The sequence below is a fragment of the Panthera tigris genome, chromosome D2 (genome assembly GCF_018350195.1).
Source record: "Panthera tigris isolate Pti1 chromosome D2, P.tigris_Pti1_mat1.1, whole genome shotgun sequence".
Lineage (NCBI taxonomy): Eukaryota > Metazoa > Chordata > Mammalia > Carnivora > Felidae > Panthera > Panthera tigris.
In genome coordinates this window covers 37422790-37435894 of record NC_056670.1, presented here as the reverse complement: position 1 = coordinate 37435894, position 13105 = coordinate 37422790, and the positions used below count along the sequence as shown (strand labels likewise).

General features: G+C 51.4%; 1 protein-coding gene across 1 annotated transcript in view; it reads left to right on the top strand.

Annotated features, from left to right (window-relative positions):
• Positions 1–11917, top strand: part of POLR3A (RNA polymerase III subunit A) — a 53842-nt gene extending 41925 nt beyond the window's left edge. Inside the window, exons 23-32 of the mRNA XM_007095619.3 lie at positions 3341–3427; positions 3518–3600; positions 4174–4344; positions 5434–5527; positions 5713–5805; positions 7062–7226; positions 7688–7852; positions 8068–8199; positions 9448–9580; positions 11269–11917. Coding sequence (XP_007095681.1) covers positions 3341–3427; positions 3518–3600; positions 4174–4344; positions 5434–5527; positions 5713–5805; positions 7062–7226; positions 7688–7852; positions 8068–8199; positions 9448–9580; positions 11269–11417 — 1272 coding nt within the window. The 3' untranslated portion in view covers positions 11418–11917. The remainder of the gene's footprint in view (positions 1–3340; positions 3428–3517; positions 3601–4173; positions 4345–5433; positions 5528–5712; positions 5806–7061; positions 7227–7687; positions 7853–8067; positions 8200–9447; positions 9581–11268) is intronic.
• The last annotated feature ends 1188 nt before the right edge of the window (positions 11918–13105 follow it).

Below are 13105 nucleotides of genomic sequence, written 5' to 3'. Positions count from 1 at the left end.
AGAGACTTCCAGATTTCAATAAGTTTAAATCCAGAGTATGGTTGGGCTGGGTGCCTTTGTTTGTGGTTTTTCCCAAATTTTCATTTTTTTTTTTTTAACAAATTAGAATTGTGATTTGGTGTTTACGCATGATTATATTATATTCACCTATTTACTATTCTATTTATCCTCAAAGACCTTAACTGAGACAGGCTATGAGAAGTACAACGAGGTAACGTGCTGAGCATGCTGGGAGTGCTAAGCTTAAGGGGTGAACTTGGCAGCAGTCCGGCTGTTTGCCCGCCCCGGCGAGCTTCCGCCTCACTCCCGGCACAATCGGCTTCCCTGCTCATCACTCTGGCTCCCTTCTTGCCTTTTGCAGGGTTTTACGGGTGCCTCCCTGACCAGGAGTGTGTGCGTATTCAGTGAGCACTCCTAGCCCTCAATATGTCACATGCCCTGCAGATCCCGGGGACACCCAGATGACTGTGTCCTTGCCCTCTGCGGGCTGACGGTCTAATGAGCTCAGGTCCAAAATCCACTGGCCGGAACCCGATTTATCTGAGGCCACGGAGGCCACTCCTGAGTGGCACGGAGCCCTGGCCGCCCCAGAGGCTGCTGCCGGTGCCCACAGTTGTGCTGCGGAGGGTGTGAAGACGTAACTGCCGCTTAACCGTGTGATTAATTGCCTGCCAGTTGCCGTGTTGTGAGTTCTCTTTTAGTATGCATGGGTTCATTCAGTTGAGTTCTTAGTAGCTTATTTCAGTTTTCATTTCTACAAAATGAGCCTTTTTTTTTTTTTTAAACCTAACTTTCAGAATATCTGCCCTAACTTTTGTGTAAGGAAAGTCATTCCTTTCAGCAAAGCCACTGGAAGCAATGTCCATTTGGGTGGTAGCTGAAAGACTCATCTCCAGTGCCTAAGCTGAGCAATGGTTGTAGGTGTGTGTTCTTTTACTCCTTCTGCGTGCAGAGTTCCTCACAGGTGAAAATCCACGGGTCTGCTCAGCCTTGGGCTCTCCTCCGGTTTCTCTGTGCCGGCAGGTGGGGCAGCCTTTAACAGCTGGCGCGAGATGACCACACCTGGACCGAGAGGGCTTTCAGGAACTCTCCCTGAGGGCACACAAGCACAGCTAGACGAGTAGGCTGGGGGAGGAAATCACCAACGTGAGAGAGGCTCTTCACGCTGAACGGCGTAGCAGGAAGACGAGGCCGTAGCACGTACTCGTGCCTTTGCACGCTCCTGCCGTCGAGCAGAGCCATGCCAGGAGAGACGGTTCCACTGCCCTCTCCGGTCTGGTTCCCTGCTCTGGTTTGCAGGAGCTGACTGTCTAAAAGTGTAGTCTCAAACTCCCAGTTAGTGAGTAAATCTGGAGAGCTTTTTAAAGAGTTACTTAAAATTTTTTTAAGTTCTTATTGATAAAAGTCCTTTCTGAGTAGAATGACGATGGGCACAGTACCCCTCGTGTATTCCACGCTTGGTCAAGGAGAAGGAAGAGAGTTGGCACACAGGAGCAGTCGTCATGAGGAAGCTGCATTCGTGAACGGGGGGCAGCCAGAGGGCAGTGGATCTCTGGTAGCCCCTTGGTTAGCTGGGCTCCCAGTGGGCAGAGGTGGCACTGCAGAAACTGCTGGCCCAGGACCAGTCTTCAGAGAAAGCATCTGACTTCAGGGACAGGCCTGTTACCTTGGCCAAGCCCATGACCTCCCAGAGCCCCTCAGGGCCCTCCACTCTAGCCTGTTAGGGTTAATGCCATACCACCTCACGGGAAGGTCTCAACCCCTGGGCAGCTGCTGACCGAGAAGGGCCCATGAGCCATGGACTGTGTGGATATAACCTAAGGCTATTTAAACATAACAACAGTAAGTGTTAGGGGTTTTTTGCTTTCAGAAAAGATAGTAAGAAATCGCCAGGTGGTCTGTGGGAAGCTAAAGAGATTAATTTTTGCAAGGTTATGATAAAACTGGGCTCTAGTAAGTGTTAAGCTCTCTGTGGGTGCCCATAGGATTTTATCTTTGCAAAAGTAGGCTTCTGGTTCCATCTGCTTTAAAATATTTGTTTCAGACAAAACATTAGACATTTTCAGCTATGTGATATAGACTGAGTAGACTTTGGGTAGGGCATACTGGTCTCTCCTTAGGGTCCCTCAGCCCGCCTTATAATCAAGAAACAAGACTTCTTGAAGCTTTGCGGCCACCGCAATATGCAGTCCACCCTCGGGCTGTTCATGTGCGTGGGTCTGTCCTCTGCCAGCCACACAGAGCAGCTGGGTGCCTGCACTGACATTCAAGAGTGACATTCAAGCTCACTGCCACCGTTACTTGTCCACGATCAGTGAGGGAAATTACATTTCTAGGAGGGCTGCTGAGGGAAGTGCAGTCTGTCTCCTCTCCCATATTCTCAAAAACGCCCCTGGATCAAACTAGAGCAGCTAATCAGCCCCCATGCCTGCATCGCAGCAGCCTCTAAAGGATGGCTGCTGCATGGCGTGTGCCATCAACTCACCTGGGACCTGCCCTAAGAGTCAGCACTTGACGTGTGAGCGTCTGGGAGCCGGACTTTGGTGGGTGTAGCTCACTAAAGCTCACCACCCCTCTGTAAGTCCTCCTTGAGTGCTGGCCAGTCCTGCTTCCAGGAGTAACTACAGGGTGGATTTATTTCAGAGATACACCATAAATTGCAGAACAGATGGGTCTTCCCCTTTGAACGGTTGCCAGAAAAGTTAGGCCTGTGGCCGATAGCCCTGCCCTATGCCTCCTCCACATGATGTCCTTGTCGCCTTCTTCCTTGCTCCATGTAGATCTCATCCAGGGCTTTGAGTACTATTCTGAAATACAGAGGGGACAACAAATACACAGATGTTTCATTTCCAACTTTGCTTTCCAGGAATCCTTACAAAGTCCTAATTGTTGGGAAGGGAAAGTGACCCCGGTTGGGGGAGATGCAGAGGTGAGGGTCAGAGAGAGAAAGAGAGGCAGGGATTTGGGAGTGTTTTCTTTGAAATGAAGGCAGGCTGAAACCACGTGTTTGTGATGTATATACAGCATCTACAAAGCTATGCGTTAGCTGCTACTTAAATTGATCATAAGTTCAGAAGAAAGCCTCAGAGTGACTCTGCTTAGAGACTACAGGTTTGTTCTAGCCGTGCTGAGCTGTGTGAGTGCAGGTGATGGGAGAGCAGAGGAGAAGGCGACAGCGTGGGACACGCTCCCCGTGCCAGGGTCTCGTGGAGCAGGCGCAGGGGGCGGAGCTAGCCATCACGAAATCAGTGGACACCTGACATTATTGACGTTTGTCAAACAAACTGCCGTCTAGGTTCCCGAGAAATACACAACTGATGCTTGCTGTGTAATCTTTCAGGAAATAAAAAAATTCATTAAGGGTGTTTCTGAGAAGATCAAGAAAACCAGAGACAAATACGGCATCAACGATAATGGCACAACAGAGGTAACGGGCGGCCTTCCCCGACCGGCTCAGGCACCCTCGTGGGCTCAGGTGCCACCAGCCTGACCCTGCACTCGGCTTCTGTCCTTCCAGCCCCGGGTGTTGTACCAGTTGGACCGGATCACCCCCACCCAGATTGAGAAGTTCCTGGAGACCTGCAGGGACAAGTACATGAGGTACGCATGCTAGTTTTCTTAGACTGCCAGGCAGTTGCATGGGCCTCCTGTCCTTCCTGTCTCCCCAGTGGAGCAAAATCCTGCGTCAGCACCACTTCCTGACTGTCAGCATCTGAGTAGGTTCTGTCCCCTCATCTCTTAGGGGCTCTGGTGGGGAGGTAGGCTGGATGCTGCAGGCGGTGGAAATAATCTCAAAGACATTTCCGAGTGTCCTCTCCCTGTGGAGTAACTATCGATATGTTTGGCGGGTACCAGCTGCTCTGTCCACCGTCGGCACCATGTGTCAGCAGGGCTCTTGGATCTTCTGCGGGCAGTTGATGTTTGGGCCCAGTCACCACATGCTGACCACAAGGAGCCAGTGGTCACTTCTGTTATCAGAGCCCCCTGACTGTCGTACCCCTTCCCCGCCTCCATCTGCACCTCCTGCCGACCTGTTGCAAGCACAGCCCAGCTCGTAGCGTATTCCCTCCTGACCCTGATGACACCTGCGTTCTCGTCTGTTGAGGGAGGAGAGAAGTGGAGCCTCCTCCCAGCAGTTTTGCTGGGCTTTTCTTCCATACCCTTCCCTTATAGGGCACAGATGGAGCCGGGTTCTGCGGTGGGTGCACTCTGTGCCCAGAGCATTGGTGAACCAGGCACCCAGATGACCCTGAAGACTTTCCACTTTGCGGGCGTGGCCTCCATGAACATCACCCTGGGTGTGCCCCGGATCAAAGAGATCATCAACGCTTCCAAGGCCATCAGGTGCCCACCCTCTGTTTCCCTTTTGTTCTCCTGCTGCCTGTCACACATTCTCTCATCACGTGTGATACTCTGATGGGCAGTGTGGTAAACTCTGGTGATAGGCTTGTGTTAATCAGATCTGGGGTTTTAAAAGACCGGCTTGAGAAAAGTCAAAATTAGATACAGTGAAAACTGAGGCAGTGGTTGCTTATGGCCACAAGTCACATGAAAGGGAGAAACAAAAAAAAAAAATGACTGGGAAAGCTATTAATAGGTCCATGTAGATTTCAACTGGAGATCTGATTATTCCCAGCCTAATCACGCCTGACAGTGAGTGTGTCACTTGACTATTGGCCATATTCTGTGACTCCCAGGTGATTTCGTGGTAGGGCTTGTAGGTCATCTGAGACTAGAAAAAGATTAAAAACTCTCTCTCTGTGTCTCAAAAATAAATAAACATTTAAAAAAATTTTTAAAGAAAAAGATTAAAAAAATACGTTACAGTGCATTCTGTGACAAAATCATGATTCACTCGCGCTCCACATCCAACAAAGGGATGACCGGTAGCATTCAACGAAGGAGCGCCACGCTTGGTTCTAGAGCAGCACCTGGAGGCGTCCAGGGTGGCAGGGGCTCTGCAGCCTCCCTGGGCGGCTCCAGTCTCTCCCAGGAGTGTGTTCGGGGGACACCAGCCAGCACGTTCAGGGCACAGGCTGGTAGAGAGTGACTGGAAGAGTTGGAGACGTCCTGGAGAGGCGGTGGTGCGGGTAGGGCACAGCGATGGGAAGCTGTAATACACTAACACGAAGGGTCGGTTCACTCGGGGAGCAGAACCAGAATAACACCTGCAAGGACCAGAGAGGAAGAGATAGGTTCACTTGGTCAGGAAGAACGTCCCAAAAACTGTCTCATTCACTGATAGAGTGGGTCGCGGCATGATTTCTAAAAATAGTAAGTCTGGGTGAGAATGTCTGTGAAGCCCCCAGTAAATGCCCAGGAAATTGCAGTTGTGTTTAGCGCTAGGATCCGGTAGTGCCTGGATTTCACAGAGCAGCCGTCTCCCGGCGGGCTCTCTCCTGCTGTAACCACTGTCCCCCTGCCTTTTCTCAGCACTCCCATCATCACAGCCCAGCTGGACAAGGACGACGACGCAGACTACGCTCGCCTCGTGAAGGGCAGAATTGAGAAAACCCTCTTGGGAGAGGTAAGAAGAAATCTCTCTTGGCAACAAGAACACTAGATCAGCAACGTTGTGAACAGGCGTAAACACCAGTGGTGGGTGTACTGGTCATTGTGGCCATGCTGGCCCGTGTCCCTAACCACAAGCAGCATATGCTCTTTGGAAAGGGAGAAGTGACTGTGTAACGTTCTGCTCTTTTGACATGACAGATTTCAGAGTATATTGAAGAAGTGTTTCTTCCGGATGATTGCTTTATCCTCGTCAAACTCTCCCTGGAACGGATCAGACTTCTGAGACTGGAAGTGAGTCACGTAATTAAATGTGGGCAGGAAGTCATCCTCCGTTAGTCCCAGGATGGGCGCCAGTAAACTGGGGCAGGAGCTAAGCGAGGCACGAGAAGCACTGCAGAGGCTTTATTTGGGTTTCTGCTCTGTAAGAGTCCATTGTACTTCCCTCCCTCTCTCTCTCTCTCTTTTTTCTTTTTAAGTTTATTATTTTGAGAGAGAGAGCACGAATGGGGCAGGAGCAGAGAGAGAATGAGAGAAAAGCCTAAGCAGCCTGCCATCTCGGAGTCACATCTCACAAACCGTGGGATCGTGAGCTGAGCTGAAATCCAGAGTCAGACACACAACCGACTGAGCCACCTAGACCCTCCCCCCTTTCTCCCTTTCTAAACCTGACCCTGACACACACACTCCCATCTAAAGACACGCAAGAAATTAGTTGAAATTTTATGAAGCCACAATACTTTTTCACTATAGCATAGTACTGCGGGGTCTGGTGGGAGCATAGGGCCACCCGTGTCTCACTCGTCTGTGGGCCCTCAGCACAGCGCCTGTCTGGCTCGGCGAATGTTCTTGGCTGGGTGGCTTACTCCGACTTACTATTACTGGTGTTCCTGAATACATAAAGATTGAAAGAACATCAGCCTTTCTCACAGATCAGTTGAGGCAAGGTTGCAAACTGAGTAACTTCCTGGCACTTTCCTCTTCCTCCCAGGTAGTTAACATCCATACTGCCCTTAATACATTGTTTCAGCCCATTCTCTCAAGTACCAAGTTTGTGTTGCCCGTAGACTGTGATTCCAGATTTGAGTGCCCAGTTTCCCGGCCTGGGGGCTTCTGTAGCCTAGCTCGGGCCACCTGCCTTGTGGCTCTTCTACCAGAAGAGCCGGGTTGCATTGAGAAATGTGGCACATGAGCAGTTGTAGTGAGGTCAGTAAGGGGGAGACTTCACTGACACTTTTAAATTGTCCTGCTCTCCAGCCCCTGCTCCCAGAACCTCCTCAGAGCCTGTGTGTGTTGCTGTGAATTGACCATCCATTTTCAGTGGGGAAAAACGTTGGTTTGGGGATAAGGGGAGGTTGTGAAAAAAAAAAAAAGTCTCTACCTAACAAGGAAATACATAGTATGTCTCATTTTAAAACTTCATGGTGAGAAGCAAGATTGGGGGGGAAATGAGGTGGCTCACTGGGGGCAGCGATGGGAAAAGGCCATTGAAGCCTCCACACACGTCAGTGACGTCCTACGTGTGTGGCCCGTGCCCGGCCACCTTGCAGGTGAACGCTGAGACAGTGCGGTATTCCATCTGCATGTCTAAGCTCCGTGTGAAGCCTGGTGACGTGGCCGTTCACGGTGAGGCCGTGGTGTGCGTCACCCCCAGAGAGAACAGCAAAAGCTCCATGTACTATGTGCTGCAGTTCCTGAAAGAGGATCTCCCCAAGGTGAGACAAAAGTCCCTTCTTGGCCCCTCCCCCAGCCTATGCCCAGAGATTTGTAAAGGGAGAGGTGGCATTTACCTCTCCCCCAAATACCCAGCTGTCTGGCAACCTGAGGACTGAAGGTCCTGCGGAGACTGAAGGTGGTGCCTGTTTCTTCTTTTCTGCCACGTCCCTCTGGGATCAGGTTTTTCCCATCTTAGCACTGCCATGCTGACTCTGCTTGTTAGATTCCTGTCTGTTCTGTCGTAAAATTGATGGAGTATATATGGCATGGTCCCCTGATCTTCTGTTTTCTGCATAACCCCTAACAGCACACAGACACTTTTCGGTTTGGTAAGACCTGAGAAACGGGGATGGTCAAAGTGCCAACCCAGTTCTCACAGCCTTTGTGGTTTCTGAGGGTAACGGGGCCATGGGGCCATGGGCACTGCAGGGCCTCGAGCCTTCTGTGTCTCCGAGTGCAGGTGGTGGTACAGGGCATCCCAGAGGTTTCCAGAGCTGTCATCCACATCGACGAGCAGAGCGGAAAGGAAAAGTACAAACTCCTGGTGGAGGGCGATAACCTGCGGGCAGTCATGGCCACTCACGGTGTGAAGGGCACCCGCACTACCTCCAACAACACCTACGAGGTACAGCTCCTGCCCAGGGTCACCTCCCAGTTGTCCCGGCACACCCCTCTGACCCTGCCACTTGCCCTGGACCTGCCACTAAAGATTGCCCAGCAGTCCGTTTCTGGTAGAGGGCCCGGAGTTTGCCGTTTAGCTTCCAGGCAGAGGAGAATGGAGGGAGAACTTGGGACGGCTTGCCGGAAGAGGCTGCTTGCACTCATCCTGGCTCTCTGTAGGTGGAGAAAACCCTGGGCATCGAAGCTGCCCGGACAACTATCATCAACGAAATCCAGTACACGATGGTCAACCACGGAATGAGCATCGACAGGAGGCACGTGATGCTGCTATCTGACCTGATGACCTACAAGGTTCGTGGGAGGGGTGTGGTGTGCCGGGCTGTCTCACACACGGCTGTGATGACACCATTGAAAGAAAATCAGATGTTACCATCACCCAAAAGCCAAAGCATGTGGTCAGGCTGGGTGTTCTGGTTAACTTCCAGGATGAAATGTGCCACCTCATGGAATGAGGTGGGATGTTATTTCTGTCCTTATTAGAAATGTCCTCCTAAAGCAAAACTGGCCATTGCCGAAAGCTTAGGGATTTCCATGGAAAACCAAGGTGTTTATTTCCCTTTGAACCCATTCATCACACTTCTATAGCCATTTCCAGGTAAATGATAAGTTAATGTGTTCTGAAGGGGAGGTTAGATGGGAATGAGATTGATTATTTTGTTTTCCTCTTTTCCCACAAATCATATTCCCCGGAGTAGTGCCATAAGGTTTTCAGGACGCCTCCCCATAGAACTAGGTGGGGAAATGACCTGTTTCCTCCACCCTGTGGTAAAGGCTCTCGTTTTTAAGTCTTCCCTTCCTGTGCTGTTCTCTACGCACGTATGTGTTACGTAGTTGCAGTGAGTAGTGGACATACCGTTTTTATCCTGTTTTATTTGTTGTAAGTACCTTCCACATTGTTATGTAGTTTTTATAAATATCCTTTTTAAACGATGATGCGGTATTTACTTGAATGAAGGCACCTAAATTTACTTAACTCTTTCCCTACTTTGAAACTCTCAAATTATTTGACTTTGGAGTTCTTTGAGCCATAGTAAACATCTTCAGAAATACTCTCTTTTTTATTTTTACTAATTTTTTTTAACATTTATTTATTTTTGAGACAGAGAGAGACAGAGCATGAATGGGGGAGGGTCAGAGAGAGGGAGACACAGAATCTGAAACAGGCTCCAGGCTCTGACCGTCAGCACAGAGCCCGACGCGGGGCTCGAACTCACGGACTGCGAGATCGTGAGCTGAGCCGAAGTCGGCCGCTTAACCAACTGAGCCACCCAGGCGCCCCAATACTCTCTTGTTTAAAATTAGGTCTTTAATTCTAGCTCTCAGTTCCTAGTTCTCTCTTCCAATGACACGTGGTCATGAGTGTAAGGGTCCGTGTCGCCGTGGGATACGGGCGGGACAGATGGCTGTTAGGGTCCTGTTCACACCTGAGACTAACCTGAACTGCCACCTCGCTGATCTCTGCTTATTCTGTTGATGGGGTTGCTTTGGGCCTTTGTAAGGGGCGTGAGTACCACCCTGTCCTCTCCTCTCCTGATGCAGGGTGAAGTCCTGGGCATTACGAGATTTGGCCTGGCCAAGATGAAAGAGAGTGTGCTGATGCTGGCCTCCTTTGAGAAGACAGCCGACCATCTCTTCGATGCTGCCTACTTTGGGCAGAAGGACTCCGTGTGTGGTAGGTTTGGTGTCTCTAGGAGCTTCACCAGAGGCCCTTGTTGACAGCTTATCTCGTGGGCTAGGGCTTCCCAGGAGGTGAGGGAGCTGAGTAGGCAGAGCTTTTATTTTTTGAGAATAAAATCACGGATGATCTTTTTTTCTCCAAAGCCTGGCTGTGGCACCCTGCGTCCCTCCCTCTGTTACATGGCTCCTCTGTCAGTACAAACGGCTTTGGGGCCAAGAAGAAAAGATCAACCTTGGGCACCAAGGAATTTTCTCGACCTTGGAGTTGCAGTCAGCCACTCTGATCCTGCACCCCTCTGTGTGGTGCCTGGGCTGACAGGAGAGGGGCAGCGTCCAGCACCCCTGATGTTGTGACCCCCTGGGAAAGAGCCGCCGGGCCCAGCACCATACGTGCACTTCCTTCAGCACGTGTGTGAGGTGCAGGTATTAAACCCTGCATAGGCGAGAAGAAGAAACTAACTTGCTTGCTGACAGGTCTCGCCCTACACCGGCCTCCTCCCCCTGCTATGCAGCGCATCTCTCATGACAGTCTGGGAGAGGAGAGCTGTGGGGGAGCCGTCACGACAGTGCCCGCTGCCCAGCTGGCTCTTCCCTGAGTCCAGCACTGAGTGCCTGCTGTTCTCTATCCTTTCTCATGTGAGACCCTGCAGGCCCGAGGCGGGAGTCCCCGGGGGACTCAGTAGCCTGCCCAAGGTCACATTCTCATCTGGCCCAAGCAGGGATGCCCAGCCTGGCTGCCGTCCCCACCACCAGAGCTCTGCTTCCTGGCGGTCGTTTCCCGTCTCCTCTCCCAGTCTTAGGTGGATTTGCCAAACAGGTGGCGGTCAGGTGGGGGTGCCCATCAGGGTAGACACCTCTGCTTTTTTTGTTCCTAAGGCTAACTCTTCCTCCTTTCGGAAGGGACGCAGCTTGCAGATAGAGGGACAGAGAAATTACTACATCGTTTTTAAGATAATGGTCAGAGGAAAGAAAAGGGAACAGAGATTGGGGCAGGAGAACAGGGCAAGGCAAGGCAAAAGTAAGAGCAAGCATGCTTGACGATGGGACTGACAGCCAGCACTCACCCCACACACTGCCACCTCTCTCCATGCCGACCGCCTCCAGGGCCTGGCGTGGTCACACCATTCCCACTCTGAAATCTCCCCCTTCCTCGTCCTTTAATGTTGCTAATTCAGTGTCAACCCTCACATCGGTTGGTCTTTAATTTGGTGGTTGTCTCTCTGGTCTCCTGGTAGCACAAAGCCCAGAACACAGTAGGCAGGCACTCATTATGGAAGCAGAAGCCTGATCCAAAGTTGGAATGGAGTTCAGAGAAGGAATCTGCCCCATCACCTCACTCCTGTGTCTGTGCAGGAGCCTTGTCTTCTAAGTGTGTCTGGTTAGGGCTGTGGGTTTCCAAGGCACAGGTGTGCTGTTAGGCCTGGCCCAGCCCTGACCCCGAGCACAGGGAACAAGTTTCTGCTGCTCTTTCCAACGGGATTGGCATCTATCGACCATCAGCCTGGTTGCTTTTCTTCTAGGCCCTAAGTTAAGGAAATATTGGGTGGCTTGGTGTTTCCTGAGCATCACTCAGTATCCTTGCTGTCTACGTGAAGGCGTGCCTACAGACAGCGGGGACCTGCTGGGCTGTGAGCCCACCCCTGTGTTGAAAAGCCCTCTCATCCCCTTTCTGGTTGGTTTCAGGGGTGTCTGAATGCATCATCATGGGGATCCCCATGAACATTGGAACTGGGCTCTTCAAGCTGCTACACAAGGCCGACAGGGACCCGAGCCCTCCCAGGAGGCCCCTGATCTTCGACACAAATGAATTCCACATCCCCCTTGTCACATAGTCCAGGGAAGAGGGGACCATTCCTGACCTTGGCTCCTTGTCCCGCCTGGAAAGGGTCGACATTGGCGGCCGATCTGGAGAGCTTGTGCTTCCTGAGACAGACCCTGACATCCCACCGTGCTGCCAGGTACCCCAAAGTCACGTGGTTTCTTCCCGGGCGCCACGGCATGCGGCCAGCCTGCACCCCAGGAGCAGCTCACCGGTGGCCCTGATCACACCACGGTGCATGGTTGGGAGAACTGAGGTTTGTCTGTCTGTTTGAAACCCTGGAGTCACGAGGAGACCCCGGCCAGGCATCTTTGTCCTTCTCACTTCACCCATCCAACCATTGGCTCTCAGGAGTTTCACACCATGACCCAGAGCCAGCTATAAGCCTCACGGTCAGGGCATGTTCCTGGTTTTTCTGTCCCTCAGTCATGCTAGAATCTCTCAACATGGCCTACTCATGTAAATGTTATCACTATTATTTATTTGTTCAGTAAAGAGTCTCGTTATTTGTTATTATTTTGGCTTTACTTTCAAAACCAAGAAGCTATAAAAACTAAGAGAGCCAGCATCAAAGTATCATGGGAAAAACTGGTTAACCAAAGGGACCAACTAGGATTTGTAACCAAGTTGAAACTGTTATGAGGCCCCAATACTCTGAAACATCTTTAACAGACACCCCTGGCTACCCCATTGTTTTTGTTTACCTCTGACCCCCATAGGGGGAGACTCTGCCTTGTGACAGGAGTCAGACCCTCCTTTGTGGCCAATAGAAGCCTTGCCAAAGTTTGGAGCCCGCTGAGGTGGGGACTGTCAGTGTACATGGAGGTGATGCATGAGGCTGGTCCAGGCCCCTGCACTGCCTGGGTGGCGACCACACCCCCTGAGGTATGTGCGCATTTGCCCTGCCTCCCACATCCAAAGAGCAAGCAGGGCAGGTGCAGAGCTATGGCCTAAAAAGTGCCCCGGGGGCTGCGGTGGGATAGGGCCCTCCTGGGTACAGACAGGCATCCTCCTTACATACAGGTAAGGGGTGAACGGGCCACCCAGACAGGAAAGGAGGACCACATGGGGGTGGAGTGTCAGAGCTGGCGGTGTGCCCCATTTGGCGATAGCAGGCTACTCAAAGGGTAAATCTGTAACAATCGAAAGCACCTGTCAGGCTGGGAGGAGAGCCCGCAGGGTATCCCAGGAAAACCCACATTTAATTGCCTTCTTGGTGTTCTGCTGGTGACTGCACCATCACTGGTGGGTTTTCCAGGGCTTGAGATGGGGTTTTGTGCAACAGAGGAAAGAAATGGACATAGCATGTCTCAGAGAGCAGACGGTTTTACTGCTGGAGACTGCGGTGTTTTGTACCGAATTGCTCCTTAAGATTGGGCCAGGGTCACGGAGAAGAGTGATGATGGCCGCAGCTCTCTACTCCCTCTGGAGAATGTTCTGTGAAGTCTGCCCTCCTTTCCCTCCCTGTCCAGAGCCGAGTCCCACTGATGTGGTTCTTACCTCCTCACCAGAGGCTTGGGAAACCAAGGCTGTTTAGTTGGAAGTGAGATGATAGTGAAAAGTGGGGCTTTGACCTACTTCCTGGCTCCATGTACCTGAGAAGGTCTACTTCCGAAATGATGTCGCCCATTCTCTCATTGTATCCAGCCGCTGGAAGAAACAGCAGCCCAAACTGAAGACGTAAGAGTTTATTGTTGAGTA